At 39.5% G+C, this 23689-nt stretch overlaps 1 protein-coding gene across 3 annotated transcripts in view; it reads right to left on the minus strand.

Moving 5' to 3' along the window:
• Window positions 1–22252, minus strand: part of CR2 (complement C3d receptor 2) — a 51426-nt gene extending 29174 nt beyond the window's left edge. Inside the window, exon 1 of one of the 3 annotated variants that reach the window (XM_081484953.1) lies at window positions 22011–22252. Coding sequence is in view for 2 of the 3 variants with exons in the window: in XM_081484952.1 (XP_081341078.1) it covers window positions 22105–22162 (58 nt within the window). In the remaining variant the exon portion in view is untranslated. The remainder of the gene's footprint in view (window positions 1–22010) is intronic. The other 2 variants (XM_081484952.1, XM_081484951.1) reach the window with 2 other exon arrangements.
• Between the last annotated feature and the right edge of the window lie 1437 nt (window positions 22253–23689).

Raw genomic sequence — 23689 nt, forward strand, 5'->3', positions numbered from 1 at the left:
TAATCAACTTTAATAATGAAACAAAAGGCAAATAGTAAGTGAAAATAATGTTAATGACATGCTAATCACATGTGTACAATTTGGGCTCAATAGGCCTGGTTTCAAATCCCCACAGTCATTCAATAGCTGCGTGACCTTAGACAAGTCTCACCCTCTTTAAGCCTCAGTTTCCTAATCTAGTAAGGTAAAAGTAGCTGAAATGGACAAGTACGATACCTGGAACATACTAATTATGCAACACCTATTTCAAACACAACTGGGGCTATAAGTAGAGAGACCACATTCTGTCCTGTTACAAGAGATACTGCATCCTCACTGCAAGTCAATTGTCTTCTTTTAATGCTTGTCTCCTTTGAAGAAGCCACAGGAAATGGTTTCAAATAATATCTTTTATTTACTTGTCCTAATGGGCATGAAGAATATTAATTGTTTATAGCTGTGTTAGTATATGTACACTTTTCCTGAGTGAATCTCAGAATAAAGGAAAAACTGCCAACCTCTGAAACTTCTGGTTGATTTCCATTTAGCTCCAAGATTTGCTCATCAGATGAGGAAGTGGCATAACCATGTCAGTGTATCAGTGCTATTCATTTTCAGTAGGAGTAACTTTTGAGAGCCTTTGTCCTTATACACATAGAATACTCAACACCATTTGTAGTCAATTGAATAAATTTAGTTTTGGCCTGCATTCTAGAACATACAAAAGAGTGGCATATATATGTTCAGAGCATACATGTTGATAAGATTTTATAATTGATAAATGCATGAGAACACACCAAAAATCAAGAGGCATGATCCATACTTGATTATTTTTGCTTTCTACTCACGTTCACAAACAGGAAACTTATTACTCCAGAGTACTCTCATTCCTTCTGAGACACACTGACTAGAAGACTGGCCATTTAACCGGTACCTTAAACAATAAGGGGCAGCAAATTATCACCAGAACAAACCAATTCTCCATTACATGGAACTAAACACTTCTTTCAAGAGTGTGATATTAATGGGCTCTATTTTCATAAGAATTTTCCTTAAGGAAAAAGTCCAAGATTGAGAATCAGCTAAGCTATGTGAAGACTTCAGATCAGCTAAAAACACAGAGTAAACAGTCCTGATGGTCTGTTCTTTTCTTGAGTTCTTGCTTTAATCTTCAGCATCCAAATGTTAAGATTGTCTTGACCATTAGAAGGAAACAAACTTAGTTCCTAGTGAAGAAAACATCAAAGACTTTGTTTCCTAAGCTCACTTCAAAGAGCCCCTCTTACTGAACCCTCAACATCTATTCAGTCTCCATAAAAGAAATCTTAACTTCTGAGCCTAATCTTTGCTTTTGCAAATGATGAAAGGACAATTCCCAACTTTGGCTGACCATGCACACATTTGAAGAAAATAAATAGGATTCTCTTAATAACAGAATTCTTAATCATAAAAGGTAAAGAAAAGGAGAGAGAAAATCAGAGTCAAAAAAATGTAACTGTCTTTAAAGATCACACTTTGCAATAACTAGCTAAGGATCACTTTGCACTCACCCTTTATCACAAACAAATGAAACCTTTGCCCCAAGCTGGAGATTAGGAGGAGCTACCACACGACCATTGAGAAGTTGGTTTGGAATGTCATCACATGATTTCACTAGGAAAAAAGAAATAAGGCTGGCACATGAAGAGTCAGGAAACAACTGAGTTTCCTTGAGATGAAATAGACCTTTATGCACCTTCACATTTGGGTGCTAGATGGCTCCACGTTCCCAAGGATGTACACTGTATAGGGTTAGTTCCAATGAGAGTGTAGCCAGGCTCACAGCTGTAGGACACTTCCTGTCCTACTGCAAAGAATTCCTCATCCAGTTGGTTATAATTACCATGGCGGGTATGTGGAGGTGGTAGACACCCTGAGAAGAGAACAGGACCAGAGGCCTGTTATTTCTAAAATAAGAACTTTCTTCCCTACAATCTAAGCCAATTTAGGGTTGGCAGGAGTTGGATGAAGGTGGTCATGTCAGCCCTGCTAAGTCTAAGGCAGACACTCTTTTGGGTGAGACAGAGTGGGGCTACCATATGCTACATATTTTAGACACGATGAACTTTGCATCTATCTCCTCTGTATCTTGATCTATGCCAGGAAATATGACCCCTCCTCATCATTTTCCTGTTTTATTTAAATGGATATCTTCTCACTAATACTGTAGCCAAGGGAACCAAACTATTATAATGCCTTTTTTTTTTTTTTTTTTCCACCGAAATCTCCTCTTTCTTCCTAGTCCCCACACCACTGATGAAATATCTAAGTCTTGGGGAAGGCACTCCAAATGGTGCCAGGTTTTTAGTAAGTCAGGCATTTCTCAATAAAAGTAAGAGAAAGAGGGGAAATGGGGGAAGTGACTCAATCTTAATTCTAACCTTATTCCATAAAGGCTGCATTTTTCAATAGAAGAATGTATAAAGCCTACAGTAATTTGAATCAAATTCTAATCAATTTTCCCCACTGGCCTGGCTAATGGGATTAAGAGTTTATTTTATCCTCATTTAAATAAAATCTAACCACATACAATTTTAACCATATAAAAATATTTAATCATTGGCTCTGGTACTATCTGCTTTTTTTTTAAGTGTCTTCTGATCTTCCCTAAATTAATGCATATCTAGCTCTGTCCCAGAATATAGTAAATTTCTCATCTCTTCAACATTTAGGTACTACTTTCAAAGTTTATTTTAAAATTTCTTTTTCCACTTACAACATCACCCTATTTAACCCCCCAAATCATATGCAATTATTTTATACTGTTAGGTTAATCATGTTTCCATTATAATTATCTTTTAATTTTTGTCTAGCTATTGATTGTGAAACTGATAAACATCTTTTACTATTGTGATTATGCAACTATTATTCACTTAATACCACTGTATCATGATTGGTCAAGCTATTTTTCTCTCCAGAGCTTCAGGTGTGTTTCTAATGAGCAAATATGTTTAAAAACAACTGGACTACATAATGATCTCCTACTTTTATCTAGTTTGTTGCATCTTTTCTATTTCATATTCAGTGCTCCCATTTCACTTAGTCTCCCGCATTGCAGGCAGACGCTTTAACCTCTGAGCCACCAGGGAAGAACTTCACTTAGTTTATGTTTTCCAATTTCTCCATCTCTCTTTTTGGTGTTGTTGCTGTTCTTTCTCAAGCCTTTATCAAGCATAGTAGAAAAGCTTTTGTATACCTATATGTATGTAGTATTATAATAAATATATTTTAGAAAATTTATGAATCTTTGCCTAGCTACTTTTAAATTCTTTAACCAGGATATCCAACAACATACACTGTCTTTATCATTCTCTTCTCATAGGTATCCTACAGCTATCTCTCCCAAAATCTCATTTTATTTCTAGATCTCAAAGTTGCAGTCCAACTCACCCTTGAAGCACTTTGGCAGCGGAGGATTCCATTTGCTGTTTGGTTGACACCATATTGTGTTGCTGCCTTTCATGGTAAAGCCAGGCTTACACTTAAACATCACAGAATCATTTAAGGAAAATGAATGCCTAAATCCAGATTCCATAATTCCATTTTCAACTTCTGGAATTGGGCATTTGACTACAGGAATACACTGAGGGGGAGGGCTGTTCCAGATGCCAACTTGATTGTCTTTGCTGGTGCAATATATTGACTTCTCACCCACGAGGTCAAACAGCTTTTTCCCATTCTGTCCAACATGGCACTTATAAGTAACCACCATTCCATAGTAAAAGTAGTCTCTATTGCTGCTGTAAAAGTCTCCATTAGAGATGGCTGAGGGTGGCTCACAAGGAATAGCTTTGGCGGTGTGGAAGGTAGGAAAAGAGAGAAGGCATTTAAACATTATATCTTCTGTAACAAACACATGAAAAGATGCTCAACGTCACTCATTACCAGAGAAATGCAAATCAAAACCACAATGAGTACCATCTCATGCCAGTCAGAATGACTGCTATCAAACAGTCTACAAACAATAAATGCTGGCGAGGGTGTGGAGAAAAGGGAACCTTCTTACACTGTTGGTGGGAAAGCAAACTAGCACAGACTCTATGGAGAACAGTGTGGAGATGCCTTAAAAAACTGGAAATAGAAATGCCATATGACCCAGCAATCCCACTGCTGGGCATACACACCAAGGAAAACAGAATTGAAAGAGGCATATGTACCACAATGTTCATTGCAGCACTGTTTATAATCACCAGGACATGGAAGCAACCTAGATGTCCATTGGCAGATGAATGGATAAGGAAGCTCTGGTACATATACAAAATGGAATATTACTCGGCCATTAAAAAGAATGCATTTGAATCAGTTCTAATGAGGGGGATGAAACTGGAGCCTATTATACAGAGAGAAGTAAGTCAGAAAGAAAAACACCAATACAGTATACTAACGCATATATATGAAATTTAGAAAGATGGTAACAATGACCCTATATGTGAAACAGCAAAAGAGACACAGATGTATAGAACGGTCTTTTGGACTCTGTGGGAGAAGGCAAGGGTGGGATGATTTGAGAGAATAGCATTGAAACATGTATATTATCATATGTGAAACAGATCACCAGTCCAGGTTCGATGCATGAGACAGGGTGCTCAGGGGTGGTGTTCTGGGATGACCCTGAGGGATGGGATGGGGAAGGAGGTGGGAGGAAGGGTCAGGATGGGGAACACATGTACACCCATGGCTGATTCATGTCAATGCATGGCAAAACCATTACAATATTGTAGAATAATTAGCCTCCAATTAAAATAAAAAGAAAAAATTAAAGTAAATGTTATATCTTCTGGGAATTTTGTCTTAACTCTTGCAAACCAAACTTCCATTTCACCTACAATTAACCCATATTGCTGAAATTCTGTAAGCTCATCTCAAAGATGGTTCTAAATGAAAAGTAGCAAGGTAGGAACATACATGGAACTGGCCTAATAAAACCCCCTAAATATGACTTAGTCACCAGTCCTCACCACCAGAGTACAGATAAACTCTTACAAAAGATACTTAGAGTGCCATACATTCTGCATGGATTTAAGCTGGCAGTGTGGAGTCTTGTGGAATATTTTAGACTTGAGCACTTATTCACTGTGAACTAACTTACCATCAAGGTACAGTAAGCAAAAGAAAGAGTAGTGGGATCGGGGTCATGGAAGAAAATAAATCACAGATTTGTGTCTAGATCTGCTCAGAATAAGTGTAACCTTCCTGGGTACTTATTTTGATGTGTAGATGCCCACTTTCCCTCAAGAGGGGGACAAGAGGGAAAATTCTACTCACATTCACAAAGGGGTGGGTCCTTATCCCAGGTTACCGTATTGTCTAAGATAATACATGTAGCAGATGAGTCACCAATGAGTCGATATCTAAAGATAAAGAGATGAGTGATCATCTCCCAGCTGGACATTTTAGAAAAGCTTAGATCTTTTTCCATTGAAAGAATGGCAAAGAATAGAATATCATGGTGAAAGTAATGGTGAAAGACTATGGACACATACATAAGATTCAACAATCTAACGACAAATTAAATTTGACCTCCAGTCACTAACATTGAAGATTTTAAATTGGAAGAGGAGTAGCACAAACATTTTTCTCTTCTAAGGATCCTCTCTAGTGGGTCATCTTAAACAGTTCTCTCTGGAGCATATCAGAGAGGTGATTCTCTTTTTATTTATCTATTTTTAAGGGTGGGTGGCAATTACTCATATCTTTTTTTCTGGAAGACAAACAATTTCCATTGAAACTGCTGTTCTAATATCCATGTACTCTAGAGATGTCTCCTGCCAACTCACCCTTTGTCACAAGAAAATGTAATTGTTGCCCCAAACACGATACCCTGAGGTATGAGGACAGAGCCATGGAGGAGTTCTCTAGGAACCGTACATGATTTACCTACAAGGGAGAACAAAACAGAAAAAAATTGGGGATTGGGATTTTGGGGATTTTTTTCTGTTTCATATTAAATTCCAATCTGACTGGACTTGCTGAGTAGCCTACTCATGCTTATGCAAAGAAATTTTGGACATTTAGAAAACTTTTATCTTTCAAATCCATAACACTATTTGTTTAAAACATGTAGTCTATATTTCTAAGCATGGATGAAAATATTATTTGTGGTCAACCATAATTTATAGTCTCTACTTCCCCCTTTTATATTCTGTCAGTTGATGACAACATCTAGCATGTCTTGTGGCTTAAAAAAAAAAAAGTTATCATTTCCTTTCTGTAGCTCATTATTTACCACCTGTCCTTAATTCAATTGATCATCAAGTTTTCACAACTAGATTCCAGAAATCTCTCTCCAAACCAACTATTTTGCTACTGCTAAAATCTCTCATTAGATCTCTGAGTAATAAAATTTACCTTTCTAATGCTGATTGCCACTGATCCAGTACATGTTTTATGCCACTGCACACATTATCATTCAGAATCACAAATGCAGTCATGCCACTCCCCACATTCAAAAACTTACAATCACTTACCAATGTTCATTGGAAAAGAATGTATGGTCCACCACAGTTAAGTTCCAATCCTCACCGTCTATTTCTCACCATGAACCTTATGTTCCAACCACAATTATTTTTTCTATTTTCCAAAGACATCATGTTCTTCCATATCTTTATATGTTGACATATGCTGTTTTTTTCTATCTGTAATACCCAGATTTCCCTGTTCTCCTAGATAGCACTTATTATTTACTTCTCTGTGATGTCATATAATTTTCTCTCTCCTATATAAGAAACTATACCATATTAAAAGCCAGTCTCTACAAATAATATAGGAGTTCCCCAAAGACAGAGACCAGCAGATTAATTTATATATCTCTCCCCAACCCCACCATCTACCTTAATGCTTTATACCCAGTGATTACTCAAATATATTTCTTGAATTGAATTGGGTAAGATTGAGGTGAAACTAATGTTAGTATTAGTTTATACTAATATATATATATTAGTATATACTAATATACTAACTTTTAAGATAACTGTAACACAGTACAGAGACCATAGAACAAAGTCATGGAGATAATAGGATAAATAGAGTTGGCCAGCTGTGATGATTTAACTCCAGTACCCAATATCTAATACCCTTAGGAGTAAAAGAAAACATGGAGAACCAAGGAACCCATTCATTTGAGATTACTGGCTAATTTTCTTATCTTTTATCTTGAAAATTACAGGTTAGCCCATAGAGACATGCTATAGACTCAAAGATTCTTCTATTACAGATTACTCACGTTTACAGAATTGCTGAGCATTTGACCACTTGGAGGTCTTTAGGCAGGTGACAAAGAATGACTTCTTGAAATACCCAGGAAGGCATTCATATTTCCAAGTTTGGCCAACAGCAAACTCAGACTGATCACTCTGAATTTCAGGCTTAGCAAAAGGATACCTTGGCAGGGATTTACACTGACCTAGAGACAAAGATCACAGGAATATCACAACTAAGAGAGGCTAAAATCTCTACTGTGCTTCTGTATGTTCACCAGTTACAATGACAAATTTGATCTTTAGAAACTAAATCTAATATGTAGATATTTGGGGGGTCAAATAAAATGTATCTTACAGTATGAACGCATATACAGAGAAACAAGCTCAGGAGTTCAAAGACATTTTATGACAGACTTCAGAAGAAGAGCTGGAGAAAATAGTTTTTTAATAAAATTTCATAAAGACCCTGGAGTTCCACCTTTATAAAATCTCATAAATAAACACTAAAACAGTATAAAAACTTTTCTGTGATATCACAGGAAACAAGTATATCAAGTATATCAGATCTTGTAAGCTCGTCTCATGCAAGAACCTCCAAAATTATTTTTATGAATTAACATCCCTAATTTAGTCTTTAAACCTTTAGGTCCTAGCAAGGAGGAAATAGGATTATTTTTTATTCTTCATTATTTTTTCCATTAACCTAATGGAGTAATATGCCCCCAAATGCATTTAGTAAATACTTTCTGATGGGTACCAGATAAAAGGAGATAGCTGTTTCAAGATATGTCCCTGTGACTTAAAGTAATTGTGATGATGATGATGAAGAAGAAACAAATCTTATTCTAGGAGATGAGAAAAAAACTGTAATGTCCTGATGCTTAAGAATGTAGCTTGAGAAGAATTTTTCTATGAAAAGAAAAAGACATAGGAACTGCCTTTCTTTCTTTTTTTTTTTTTCAGTGTTTCTCTAATTTATTTTACCCCAGACAGTTTTTCAAGAAACATTTTACAGGACTAATGTGATCTCATAAAACATGCTCAGAAACACTACCCCAGAACTGTCTTTCACAAGAACTGTCTTATGAAAGATGATTCAAGTTTCAACTCCAGAATGATGGTATATTTGAATATCAAATCTATAAATCTCCTTTTTCAAACAAATCTAAAACAGTTACAGGTGCAAGTCAAAGAACAAACATGGACCAACTGACACAAAGGGAAATGCAGAGCTCCCAAGGTTATAGCTGGATCCAGCCTTTTTGTAGCCAACATTTCTATTGGTGGAGTCATATAGACAGAAGTCTCTGGTAGAGACTTAAACTTAAACGTTGGCTTAAAGCTCAATGTTCAGAAAACTAAGATCATGGCATCTGGTCCCATCACTTCATGGGAAATAGATGGGGAAACAGTGGAAACAGTGTCAGACTTTATTTTTGGGGGCTCTAAAATCACTGCTGATGGTGATTGCAGCCATGAAATTAAAAGACGCTTACTCCTTGGAAGGAAGGTTATGGCCAATCTAGAGCATATTTAAAAGCAGAGACATTACTTTGCCAACAAAAGTCCGTCTAGTCAAGGCTATGGTTTTTCCAGTGGTCATGTATGGATGTGAGAGTTGGACGGTGAAGAAAGCTGAGCGCCGCATAATTGATGCTTTTGAACTGTGGTGTTGGAGAAGACTCTTGAGAGTCCCTTGGACTGCAAGGAAATCCAGTCAATCCATCCTAAAGGAGATCAATCCTGGGTGTTCTTTGGAAGGACTGATATTGAAGCTGAAACTCCAGTACTTTGGCCACCTCATGCGAAGAGTTGACTCATTGGAAAAGATCCTAATGCTGGGAAGGGTTGGGGGCAGGAGAAGGAGACGACAGAGGATGAGATGGCTGGATGGCATCACCGACTCGATGGACATGGGTTTGGGTAGATTCCGGGAGTTGGTGATGGACAGAGAGGCCTGGCGTGCTGCAATTCATGGGGTCGCAAAGAGTCGGACACGACTGAGCGACTGAACTGAACTGAACTCTGGTAGAGGCATGGGCCAAACAACAGGGAGGGAACACAGCCCCGCCCATCCACAGATAATTGGATTATAGCTTTACTGAGCATGGCCCCACCCATCTGAACAAGACCCAGTTTCCCCCACAGTCAGTCTCCCCCATCAGGAAGTTTCCATAAGCCTCTTATTCCTCAGAGGACAGAGAGAATGAAAACCACAATCACAGAAAACTAACCAAGCTGTTCACAGGGACCACAGCCTTGTCTAACTCAAGGAAACTATGAGCCATGCTGTGTAGGGCATGGGGAGAGTTCTTACAAAATGTTGTCCACTGGAAAAGAGAATGGCAAACCACTTCTTGCCTTGAGAATTCCATAAAGAGTATGAAAAGGCAAAAATATAAGACAATGAAAGCTGAAATCCTCAGGTCAGTAGGTGCCCAATATGCTACTGGAGAAGACTGGAGAAATAACTCCAAAAGGAATGAAGAGACTGCGTCAAAGTGAAAGGACAACCTAGTTGGGGACGTGACTGGTGATGGAAGTAAAGTCTGATGCTGTGAAGAACTGTGCTGTAAATATATTGCACAGGAACCTGGAATGTTAGGTCCATGAATTAAGGAAAATTGAAAGTGATCCAACAGGAGATGGCAAGAGTGAACATCGATATTTTAGGAATCAGTGAACTAAAATGGCCTGGAATGGGAGAATTTAATTCAGATGACCATTATATTTACTACTATGGGCAAGAATCCCTTAAAGACATGGAGTCACCGTCATAGTCAACAAAACAGTCTGAAATGAAATACTTGGGTGCAATCTCAAAAATTACAGAATGATCTCTGTTCATTTCCAAGGCAAACTATTCAATACCACAGTAATTCAAGTAATCCCCAATGACTAATGCCAAAGAAGCTGAAGTTGAACGGTTCTATGATGACCTACAAGACCTTCCAGAACTAACACCAAAAAAAGATGTCCTTTTCATCATAGGGGACTGGAATACAAAAGTAGGAAGTCAAGAGATATCTGGAGTAACAGGCAAATTTGGCCTTGGAGTACAAAATAAAAGGGCAAAAGCTAACAGAGTTTTGCCAAGAGAATGCATTGGTCATAGCAAACCCCCTCTTCCAACAACACAAGAGATGATACTACACACGGACATCACCAGATGGTCAATAATGAAATCAGACTGATTATACTCTTTGCAGCTGAAGATGGAGAAGTTCTATACCCTCAGTAAAAACAAGACCAGGAGCTGATTGTGGCTCAGATCATGAATTCCTTATTGAAAAATTCAGACTTAAATTGAAGAAAGTAGGGAAAACTACTAGACCATTCAGGTATGACCTAAATCAAATCCTTTATGATTATACAGTGGAAGTGACAAATATACTCAAAGGATTAAATGTGATAGAATCCCTGAAAAACTATGGATGGAAGTTCATGACATTGTACAGGAGGCAGTGATCAAGACCATCACCAAGAAAAAGAAATGCAAAAAGGCAAAATGGTTGCCTCAGGAGGCCTTACAAATAGCTGAGAAAAGAAAAAAAGTGAAAAGCAAGAGAGAAAAGGAAAGATATAATCATCTGAATGCAGAGTTTCAAAGAATACCAAGGAGAGATACAAAAGCCTTCGTCAGTGATCGATGCAAAGAAATAGAGGAAAATAACAGAATGGGAAGACTAGATATTGCTTCAAGAAAATGAGAGATACCAAGGGAAAATTTCATGCAAAGATGGGCAAAATAAAGGACAGAAATGGTATCGACCTAACAGAAGCAGAAGATATTAAGAAGAGGTGGCAAGAATACACAGAAGAACTACACAAAGAAGATCTTAATGACCCAGATAATCACAATGGTGTGATCACTCACCTAGAGACAGACATCCTGGATATGGAAGTCAAGCGGGCCTTAGGAAGCATCATGACAAACAAAGCTAGCAGAAGTGATGGAATTCCAGATGAGCTGTCTCAAGTCCTAAAAGATAATCCTGTGAAAGTGCACTCAATATGTCAGCAAATTTGGAAAACTCAGCAGTGGCCACAGGACTCGGAAAGGTCAGTTTTCATTCCAATCCCAAAGAAAGGCAATGCCAAAGTAGATTCACACTACCGCACAATTGCATTCATCTAACACCCTAGCAAAACAATGCTCAAAATTCTCCAAGCTAGGTTTCAACAGTACCTGAATCAAGAACTTCCAGATATTCAAGCTGGATTTAGAAGGCAAGGGAACAAGAGGTCAAATTGCCAACATCCGTTGGATCATAGAAAAAGCAAGAGAGTTACAGAAAAACATTTATTTCTCCTTTATTGGCTATGCCAAAGCCTTTGACTGTGTGGATCACAACAAACCTTGGAAAATTCTTAAAGAAATGAGAATCCCAGACCACCTTACCTGTCTCCTGAGAAATCTGTATGCAGGTCAAGAAGCAGCAGTTAGAACAGGACATGGAACAACAGACTGGTTCCAAACTGGGAAAGGAGTATGTCAATGCTGGATAATGTTACCCTGCCTATTTAACTTATATGCAGAGTTAATCATGCAAAATGCTGGGCTGGATGAAGCACAAACTGGAATCAAGACTGCTGGGAGAAATATCAATAACCTCGGGTAAGCAGATGACACCACCCTTATGGCAGAAAGTGAAGAGGAAGTGAAGAGCCTCTTGATGAAAGTGAAAGAGGAGAGTGAAAAAGCTGGCTTAAAGCTCAACATTCAAAAAATGAAGATCATGGCATCTGGTCCCATCACTTCATGGTAAATAGATGGGGAAACAATGGAAACAGTGAGAGACTTTATTTTCTTGGGCTCCAAAATCACTGCAGATGGTGACTGCAGCCAAGAAATTAAAAGATGCTTGCTCCTTGGAAGAATAGCTATGACCAACCTAGACAACATATTAAAAAGCAGAAATATTACTTTGCCAACAAAGGTCTGTCTAGTCAAAGCTGTGGTTTTTCCAGTAGTTATGTGTGGATGTGAGAGTTGGACTATAAAGAAAGCTGAGCACCGAAGAATTGATGCTTTTGAACTGTGGTATTGGAGAAAACACTTGAGAATCACTTGGACTGCAAGGAGATCCAACTAGTCCATCCTAAAGGAAATCAGTCCTGAATATTCATTGGAAGGACTAATGCTGAAGCTGAAGCTCCAATACTTTGGCCACCTGATAGGAAGAACCAACTCTTTGGAAAAGACCCTGGTGCTGAGGAAGATTGAAGACAGGAGGAGAAGCAGATAACAGAGGATGAGATGGTTGCATGGCATCACCAACTCAATGGACATGAGTTTGAGCAAGCCCTGGGAGTTGGTGATGGACAGGGCAGCTTGGCATGCTGCAGTCCATGAGGTCACAAAGAGTCAGACATGACTGAGTAACTGAACTGGTCGACAAGATCTAAGAATAGCCTTTACTGTTGGGACCCATGTCACACTGTAGGTCTCCTGTTTCTTTTCTCATCTCCTCTGTTTTCCTCCATTAACACCTACAAATGTCTTCAAGCACGTACTTTTGCAAAACAGCAAGACTCTATGGGGAAAGTCAGGGTTTGACCTCAATGAAGACCAACTTCACGACCCTGCCATTATTTGTATCAATTCACCCTAATCAAATGATTTAACCTATACATATCCAATGTGAATAAGAACAGTTCAGTTCAGTCGCTCAGTCGTGTCCGACTCTTTGCAACCCCATGAATCACAGCACGCCAGGCCTCCCTGTCCATCACCAACTCCCGGAGTCTACCCAAACCCATGTCCATCGAGTCGGTGATGCCATCCAACCATCTCATCTTCTGTCGTCCCCTTCTCCTCCTGCCCCCAATCCTTCCCAGCATTAGGATATTTTCCAATGAGTCAACTCTTCACATGAGGTGGCCGAAGTATTGGAGTTTCAGCTTCAACATCAGTCCTTTCAATGAACACCCAGGACTGATCTCCTTTAGGATGGACTGGTTGGATCCCTTTGCTGTCCAAGGGACTCTCAAGAGTCTTCTCCAACACCACAGTTGAAAAGCATAAATTCTTCAGCACTCAGAACAACCCTAAATAATTCCTATCTGAATTGACAAGATTTATTCAGTAGTGATGATATAGACTAAGATGCAACCAAGATCTTGGAGAAGCACAACGTAGAAGTTACTTTATAACATGACATTTGGGGGTAAAATGAAGTAAGAATCACACTTTCTGGATGAGAAATATTAGGAAATTCTTGTCTTCAAAGAGACTTAGGAACTTTCTCTCTTGGGGGACACCAACTCTTATTAGTAGGGCTTCCCTTGTGGCTCAGATGGTATAGAATCTGCCTGCAATGCAGGAGACCTAGAGTTGATCCCTGGGTTGGAAAGATCCCCTGGAGAAAGGAATGGCAGCCCACTCCAGTATTCTTGCCTGAAGAATTCCATGGACAGAGGGGCCTGGTGGGCTACATACAGTCCATGGGGTTACAAAGAGTCAGACTTGACTGAGCAACTAACACTTTCACTTTTCAGCTCTTATTAGTAATGAAATTATCAAAATCCCAGGTCAAAGGACAGAAATTGCAAAATCATGTTTTCCACATAAGAAAAGGGAACATTATCTATGAACCATTAAGTAACATTTTTCTTAAGTTGGATCCTCTTCACATCTTTTTAAAATCAGTAGTAAACATCAGTATAAATAATGACAGGATCTAAAATAGAAGACAGTGACAAAATATTGACATATACATCACATAAACCATGTTAAAGCTAAGTATCCAAAGGAGTTTCTAGAGAACAAAAATATATTTAATTCTTTATTTGTGTTTAAGGAGATTTACCTGAACTGGCTTAGAAGTCCATTTGAAATGAATAAAGAACAAATATATAGGATAATAAAAATAAACCTGAAATTTAAGACAGATATCATGTAGGAGGAGAAAATATTATAGATAATGAGAATTATTATGATCAAATATTAAAACACTGGGTTTCCTTACTATTTGATAAATTTTAAATGACCAGTGCAATTGTCTGAAGCACAGAATATGCATCAGTGAACATTAGACACAAGGTTCTCACCTTCACGGAATTTATATTAAAATAGAGGGATATAGACTATAAATAAATAGATGACATGTAAAGGAAATAAAAAGAGTGATGTATCAAAATGTAATGGACTGGGAAAAGGAGGAGACAGGATGGCATACAACTTCAGTTATGATGAATAAGGAAGACCTATGAAGAATAGACATTTGAGTTATGACTGAAGGATAAGAAGGTGTCAGCAAGGTAAAGTGCTGGGTAAAAGCATTTTAGGCAGAAGCCTAAGATCAGGGATGGATTTGCTATGTCTTAGGGATAGACTAGGGCTTCCCTGGTGGCTCAGATGGTAAAGAATCTGCCTGCAATGTGGGAGACCTGGGTTCAATCCTAGGGTTGATAAGATCTCAGGTCATGGCCACCCACTCCAGTATTCTTGCCTGGAGAATTCCGATGGACAGAGGAGCCTGGTGGGCTACAGTCCATGGGGTCACAAAGACAAAAGGCAAGTGTGGCTTGAATTTGGTGATCAGAGTGAAATGGGATGAAGCTAGAAAGCCCAGCAGAAAGAATTGCACAGAGCTTCTTAGTCTACAGTAGGATGTCACCATGTTTTTTTGGGTGGGTGGACGTCATTGGAGAGTTCAAGCAAGAGAGTCACGTGATCTGGTTTAACTTTTAAAAAGAATAGTCTGGTAATTGGATGGAGAATGGACTGGACTTTTACTTTCAGAAGTAGGGAGTGCAGTCTGGAGGCTATTAAAGTAGATTAGACCAAATAAAATAAAATAAAGCTTGGATACAAGGAGACAGTGAGAAACAGATAAATTTGGCATATATTATAGAAATAAAATTGGTAGGACTCTATTGTACTAGATGTGGGTTAAGGGAATGGGAGTATTCAATAATGGCTCCAGGCTTTTTTAAACAAAATGTATTTATTTATTCATTTATTTGACTACACTGGGACTTATTTGATGCATGTGGGATCTAGTTCCCTGACCAGGGATCAAACCAAAGCCCCCTGCATTGGGAACCAGAGTTTTAACCACTGGGCCACCAGGAAAAACCTAATGAATGGTTTTTAAGCTTTTGATTTGAGCTACTTGGTTGATGGTAATACTATGTATTGAGATTGGAATGGACCTGTGTCTGTGTGTGTGTGCGCGCGCATGTGTGCGTTGTGGGGAATGTACAGAATTGGTTCCACTTTAGACTTGGTGTATTTAACTCAGTGGACATTAAGATGCAAATGCAATTGCATGCAAAAATTTGCCTCTCAGGAGAGAGCTCAGGGCTACAGATAACACATATGAGTCATCAACATATAAATAGTATTTAAAATCATGAGACTGGATAACTCTCTTAGGAAGAAAGTATGGAGGAAAACAGAAGAAGCCCAGGACTGAACCCTAAGACCCTCTAAAAATATTAGAGATAGGGCAAAAGAGACTAAAGGTAACCAGAGAAAATAGGTAAAAATAAGAAAAAATAGGTAAGAGTGTCCTGTTTTGGAAGATGATAATGAAAACTGTTTCAAGAGGCAGAAGTCAGTCAGCTTTTGCTGAAAGACTGAGAAAGGTAAAGATAGAAAAATGACCATTGGATTTGTTAGCAGAAGGTCAGTACTGACCTTGATGAGAACAGCTTCAGGACAACAGTGTGGAAAGAAGCCTGTCTGGAGAGGATTAATGAGAAAAATAAATGTGAGAAAGTAGTCAATGAGAATCTTTGCTGAGAAAGATGAGAAAAAGGACAAAAAAAGTGAAATGCCACTGGGTCATGAGAAACCTCTTCCTGCAACCAAAGAAAGGATGTCCTGGGGCATATTTAACTGCTGGTGGGGATCATCCTAGGGAGAGATACAAATGGATGATACAAGACAGGGGATATCTGCAGAGGTAAAGTCCTTACATGGGAAAGAGAGGATGGATTGTCATTATGAATACAAAAAGAGGAGCTGACATTTGTTAGGAGGAAGGATACTTCTTCCATTGTTATAGAAGAAAATAGAACTTTTTTACTGAACACCTAGATATGTGCGAATGCTGAGGATTCATCAAGCAATAAGACAGATAAACGACTTGCTCTCATGGTCTGGTAAGGGAACAAACCAGTAAATAAATTAGAAGGTTTTATATGATGCAAAAGTAGGAAGTCAAGAAACACCTGGCGTAACAGGCAAGTTTGGCCTTGGAGCACAGAATGAAGCAGGGCAAAGGCTAATAGAGTTTTGCCACGAGAACGCACTGGTAATAGCAAACACCCTATTCCAACAACACAAGAGAAGACTCTACACGTGGACATCACCAGATGGTCAACACCGAAATCAGATTGATTATATTCTTTGCAGCCAAAGATGGAGAAGCTCTATACAGTCAGCAAAAACAAGACCAGGAGCAGACTGTGGCTCAGATCATGAACTGCTTATTGCCAAATTCAGACTTAAATTGAAGAAAGTAGGGAAAACCACTAGACCATTCAGGTATGACCTAGATCAAACCCCTTATGAGTATACAGTGGAAGTGACAAATAGATTTAAGGGACTAGACCTGATGGACAGAGTGCCTGACGAACTATGGACAGAGGTTCGTGACATTGTACAGGAGACAGGGATCAAGAAAATCCCCATGGAAAAGAAATGCAAAAAAGCAAAATGGCTGTCTGAGGAGGCCTTACAGATAGCTGGGAAGAGAAGAGAAGTGAAAAGCAAAGGAGAAAAGGAAAGATATTCCCATCTGAATGCAGAGTTCCAAAGAATAGCAAGGAGAGATAAGAAAGCCTTCCTCAGCGATCAGTGCAAAGAAATAGAGGAAAACAACAGATTGGGAAAGACTAGAGACCTCTTCAAGAAAATTAGAGATACCAAAGGAAAATTTCATGCAAAGATAGGCTCGATAAAGGACAGAAATGGTATGGACCTAACAGAAGCAGAAGATATTAAGAAGAGGTGGCAAGAATACACAGAAGAACTGTACAAAAAAGATCTTCACGACACAGATAATCACGATGGTGTGATCACTCACCTAGAGCCAGACATCTTGGAATGTGAAGTCAAGTGGGCCTTAGAAAGCATCACTATGAACAAAGCTAGTGGAGGTGATGGAATTCCAGTAGAGCTATTTCAAATCCTCAAAGATGATGCTGTGAAAGTGCTGCACTCGATATGCCAGCAAATTTGGAAAACTCAGCAGTGGCCACAGGATTGGAAAAGGTCCGTTTTCATTCCAATCCAAAAGAAAGGCAATGCCAAAGAATGCTCAAACTATCGCACAATTGCACTCATCTCACATGCTAGTAAAGTAATGCTCAAAATTCTCCAAGCCAGGCTTCAGCAATACGTGAACCGTGAACTTCCAGATGTTCAAGCTGGTTTTAGAAAAGGCAGAGGAACCAGAGATCAAATTGCCAATATCCGCTGGATCATCGAAAAAGCAAGAGAGTTCCAGAAAAACATCTATTTCTGCTTTATTGACTATGCCAAAGCCTTTGACTGTGTGGATCACAATAAACTGTGGAAAATTCTGAAAGAGATGGGAATACCAGGCCACCTGACCTGCCTCTTGAGAAATCTGTATGCAGGTCAGGAAGCAACAGTTAGAACTGGACATGGAACAACAGACTGGTTCCAAATAGGAAAAGGAGTACGTCAAGGCTGTATATTGTCACCCCGCTTATTTAACTTATATGCAGAGTATATCATGAGAAACGCTGGGCTGGAAGAAACACAAGCTGGAATCAAGATTGCTGGGAGAAATATCAATAACCTCAGATATGCGGATGACACCACCCTTATGGCAGAAAGTGAAGAAGAACTAAAGAGCCTCTTGATGAAGGTGAAGGAGGAGAGTGAAAAAGTTGGCTTAAAGCTCAACGTTCAGAAAACTAAGATCATGGCATCTGGTCCCATCACTCCATGGGAAATAGATGGGGAAACAGTGTCAGACTTGACTTTTTTGGGCTCCAGAATCACTGCTGATGGTGACTGCAGCCATGAATTTAAAAGACGCTTACTCCTTGGAAGGAAGGTTATGGCCAACCTAGATAGCATGTTTAAAAGCAGAGACATTACTTTGCCAACAAAAGTCCGTCTAGTCAAAGCTATGGTTTTTCTAGTGGTCATGTATGGATGTGAGAGTTGGACTGTGAAGAAAGCTGAGCGCCGCAGAATTGATGCTTTTGAACTGTGGTGTTGGAGAAGACTCTTGAGAGTCCCTTGGACTGCAAGGAGATCCAATCAATCCATCCTAAAAGAGATCAATCCTGGGTGTTCATTGGAAGGTCTGATGTTGAAGCTGAAGCTCCAATACTTTGGCCACCTCATGCGAAGGGTTGACTCATTGGAAAAGACTCTAATGCTGGGTAGGATTGGGGGCAGGAGGAGAAGGGGACGACAGAGGACGAGATGGTTGGATGGCATCACCGACTCAATGAACATGGGTTTGGGTAGACTCCGGGAGTTGGTGATGGACAGAGAGGCCTGGTGTGCTGCAATTCATGGGGTCGCAGAGAGTCGGACACGACTGAGCGACTGAACTGAACTGAACTGATATGATGATAGGTGCTCTGTGGAAAAAAAGGACATGGTTATGTAATAGAGTGACCTGGGGCAGGAACTACTTCAGGTTAAGAGTCAGAGAGTCAGAGAAGAATAACAGAGGGTCTGAGACCTGAATGTTGAGGAGACAGGTAAGGGGTGACCTGTAGACAAGTATTTAACAGAGGAACACCTAGTGCAATAGCTAAACAAGTGTGATTCCAATTAAGGAACAGAAAGAAGGTTAGCGTGACTGGAACAGAGGTGGTGAGTGAGGAATACAGAGAATTTCAGAGAGAGGCAGAGACTTGGCATTGAGTTTAAGGAGCATGGATTTTGTCTCAGTGTGATGGGAAACCCTTGGCAGGTTTTAAGCAGAGGAGAGAAAAGGATCTGATTCCAGACAGAGGTAAATTATTGGAAAATAGGGAATTTCTCTTAATGATTTTGTTTCCTTAGTGTTGGATGAGATGAGGCTGTCAGTCAAGGTAAAAGTGAAATTTAAGAGTGTAGGAAATTTGAATTGGTTTATGCAAATAGACGAAAGGAAAAAAACAAAACCACTCTGAGAAGGAAATTTGGTCTTTAAGACACTTGCTTCAGAATTTTCCAGAATGCTTGTTAAATCTTGGATTCCTAGGCCAACTCCCAAACATTTCTCTGGAAGGTAAGATGGAACCCATAAACCTGTATTATAAAAAGGCACCATAATTCCTCAAAAAATTTACAATAGAACTACCATATGATTCAACAATTGCATTTCTAGGGATATATACAAAGAAAATGAAACCACTAACTTGAAAATATATCTGTACCCCCATGTTCACAGTGGCATTATTTATACATGTAAACATAGTCAAAACATGGAAATAACCTAGTTGTCCATCAACAGATGAATGAACGAAGAAGTTGTGGGTGAATATATGCAATGGAATATTATTCAGCCATTAAAAAGCAAGGAAATACTACCATTTGCGATAACATGGATGATATTTGAAGGCATTATACTGAGTGAATAAGTCAGAGACATACAAATAGTGTATGATTTCACTTATATGTGGAATCTAAAAACAAAAATACCAAACTCATAGAAAAAAGAGATCTGATTTACAGTTACTGAAGACAGAGCATGGGAGAAGAATTGGAGGAAGATGATCAAAAGTTTTAAATTTCCAGTTATATGAAAAATAAGTATAGCAATGTAATGTACAACATGATAACTATAATTAACATGGTTTTATGATGTGTGGAAAAATTGTTAATAGAGTATGTCCTAAGTTCTTATCACAAGGAGAAATTTTATTTCTTTTCATCTTGTGTTAACTAAATGGATGTTAACTAAACTTACTATGGTAATCATTCTACAGTATCTGCAAATCAAGCCATCATGCTGTACACCTTAAACTTACTGATGTTTATCAATTACTTTTCAATAAAACTGGAAAATACATGTATGCATACTTTTTGTAAAAGGAATGTCAAGTTTCTTAAGCATGCTCAGAGGCATGAACTGGCCAAGAGCCAATGGATGGACAGGGGAGGGTAAATAGTAGGAGCAAAAGTCAGGAGGAGGGCATGGGCAGAGTGTGGGCAAGAGATCATGGGGTGATGGTCAGGCAAGGTGAGCGGGAAGTGGTGGGGAATCAGGAGGGGTATGCTTAAGTGAGATCCAAAGGCTTGAAAGACTGAAAACATCAGATTAAACTTTAATTCCACAGTCAGTAGGAAGCCCTTTCAGATTTTTGAGCAAGGGAGTGAAATAATGAAAAAGATATTTTAGTTTTCATGATTGGAAAGGTTGGACAGGTATCAGAATAACCTGTAAGAGAGGAGGTTGTTACAAAGGTAATCATGATGAGAATGATTGGAATATTGGTGTGAGAATGATAAGACAAACAACAGAAGCACACTAGTTATGACAGCTGACAGTTCAGTAAACCTGCTCTTTCGTGTGTCTGGAGTTAAGCGATTGAGAGGATAGTCCTTCTCTGGTACTGGAAGGGGATGCTCTGGCATCCTTGGGGGAACAATGAATTGACAGGGTTGCTAAAGAAGTTGATTTTCAATTGATAACATCCCCTCTGAAATTTAGAAAAACAAATGGAACGCTGGCAAGAAGTCTGGTCAGGAACAATGCCACACAGATGTGTTAGAGAAAGCTGTGAAAGTACATTTGTTCAAAGAGTTAATAGGTAGGAGAGAGAGGGATGAAGATAGTGGTTTGGGGAAATGTTCAATTAAGGGTCAGGAAAAAGTTGAATGTCAGGAAGCTGACAAAGTAAACTGTAATAGAACCAAAGTGTGCAATATCCCCTAGCAAGTTGGCAGTGGCCAGGCTTAAATGCTGACTCCATCAAAACAGATCCAGATAGTCATCTTATTACTGGCATTTAGTAATAACATCGAACATCCAGCTTTCATTTGCCTAATTTCATCTGATATTAAGGGCAGTCCAGTAATGGTAGGGCTGCTTATCACTAGCTTCCTTTTAAAGATGGAGAAACTGAGGCTTGGGAACTAAATGACTTGGTAAAAGTCACGTAGGTATTGAGGTCTGTATACAGTAAATTTCTTATCCACTGTCCTCTGAAAATTATTAGACAGTTATACCTACAATACAATTTAATTTACAATTTAAATTACAATTTAAAATTAAGCCAGTCTGGAGGAAGAAAATTATAGTAAACGTTGAATGACACTTTCTGGTGCCCTTGCCAATAAATAACACAAAGAAGTGCAGTTTTTATTCACAAATCAGCTTTTCTAAGTAGCTCCAGATGTTTATCATTTAGGATCTCTCTACCAATATCACATCAAAATTAAAAAAAAAAATTAGAATCACTCCTGGGAGTGAGACATTATTCTTCTTCTGGGAAGGCAGCGGGAGGCTGTGCTGTTTTTACTAGGCAGGAGGGCGTTCAGTGTGTGCAGAAACTCCCGCGCCTAGCGGAGCATGCAACTGCACTCAGCACGAGTAGGTTTCGGATAAGTGTCTGGGCATTAGCGCTCGCAGACCTGCGGGACCCAGAGCGCTGAGCACATTGCCGAGTCCTGGCGGCTCGGAGCCCGGTGAGCACGGAGAGGGCACGTCACGCCACAGGACACACTGGACAGATCACATAGTGCCATTCCGTCATGCAGCGTGCGATATTGGTGGCCCCAGAATGGGAGGCGCGAGCGAAGACCTTCAGGACCAAGAGAGGTGCCCCAAAGCAAGCGAGAAGCAGGCAAGGTTGTCCCACCTTCTCACTTTTGACTGCTTCCTTTGCATCGTGGCACAGAGGCCATCCCGGCCCCAGACGCGTCCCTACCTCCATGATCCCATTCCCAGCTCACCGAGGACCCCCGGCGCGAGGAGAGTCAAGAAAACCCAGATCGTGCCCGCGGCGCCCATGCCACGGCTGCAGCCCCAGCGGCGGGATGCGTTCTGAGACCCGTGAGCTTCCGGCAGCTCCGGGAAGACAGGGCTAGAGAAGCTGGCAGCTGCAAGCAGGGGAAGGTGGGCCCTTAAGTAATATCTGGCACCACGTGCTAGCCTGAGTGCACACCTGCAGGCTGCTGGGGGCGGGACCGCACCGTGAGGGTGGCAGAAGGAGCTGCGGGTTGGCCCAGGGCCGGCGGGCGGAGAAACTCTGATTCAGTGTTTGGCTCAGACTCCAGTCTTCAGCGCAGTCGCTTTCGAATTTTTTGGACCGCTCAGCCAGGGCATCTACTTTTGCCGCAAAATAGCACTACCCTGACCAATCTATTATGCTCTCCTGTCCTGTACTATTCTATCATCTCCTCTCCTCCCCCGTCCAACCCTTCCTCCCTCTGCTCCTGTATTTCCCCCTCCCTTCCCCTCCTCTCCCCTTCCCCTTCCCCCTTCCCCCACTTTCTCTCTCTTGAAAATTCTGGTTTGGATTCGCTAAATTCATTTCAAAAGGTATTCATGTTTCCAACCTTCCATTTGAAAACCGTTTACTTACAAAGGAAACTAAGGAATAACAACCACCTCTGATGTCCTTTTCTTTTTATTTTGAAATAACTGATACAGAGAAGTTGCAAAATTAATACAAAGGATCCCCACACATCCATCACCCAGATTCTCAAAAGGTTAACATATTGCTATATTTTCTTTTTCATTCTCCAGCTCTCCCTCTTTCTAGATAAATAGCTATAATATAGTCATATAGAGATTTAGATATATACACATATATGTTTATATGTGTATATGACTATAATTATATAATTTTTTACTTTGGAACTGTTTGAAATAAGTTACAGGCATGATGCCCTTCTTCTAAATACTTCATTAAGTATTTCCTAAAAACAAGAATATAGTCTTACATAATTTCAGTACAATGAACAAAAACAGGAAATTAACGTATTACCTAAGGGACAGACAGTACAGATTTCTCCAATCATCTAACATTCGTTATTATGGCAAAAACGTGGGGGAAGGCAAGTGTCAGCTCATGCACACAGGAACACACACCTGCTTTTTTTCTGGTGCTGAGTCATTCTAGGATCATGCATTGCATTTGATTTTTTTTTCCTCATTTATTCTGATAAAGATCCTCAGTCTTTTTTGTTTTCTTGATCTTGAAATTTTTGAAAGTACACAGCAATTATTTTTGCATAATGACTGGGGAACACTTGTACACCCATGGCTGATTCATGTCAATGTATGGCAAAAACTACTACAATATTGTAAAGTAATTAGCCTTCATTTAAAATAAATACATTAAAAAATAAATCCAAAAAAATAATAAATTAGTTACCTATTGCAAGTAGCAAATCACCCTTAACTTATTAATTTAAAGCAAGAATAAACACACATTATCTCAAACAATTGTTGTGTGTCAGGAATTTGAGAGCATATAAGCAAGGTGGCTCTGGCTTGGGATCTTTCATGAGGTTGCAGTCCAGACATTGACCA

The sequence above is a fragment of the Giraffa tippelskirchi genome, chromosome 5 (genome assembly GCF_054371585.1).
Source record: "Giraffa tippelskirchi isolate mGirTip1 chromosome 5, T2T-mGirTip1v1.2.pri, whole genome shotgun sequence".
In the NCBI taxonomy this organism is placed as follows: Eukaryota; Metazoa; Chordata; class Mammalia; order Artiodactyla; family Giraffidae; genus Giraffa; species Giraffa tippelskirchi.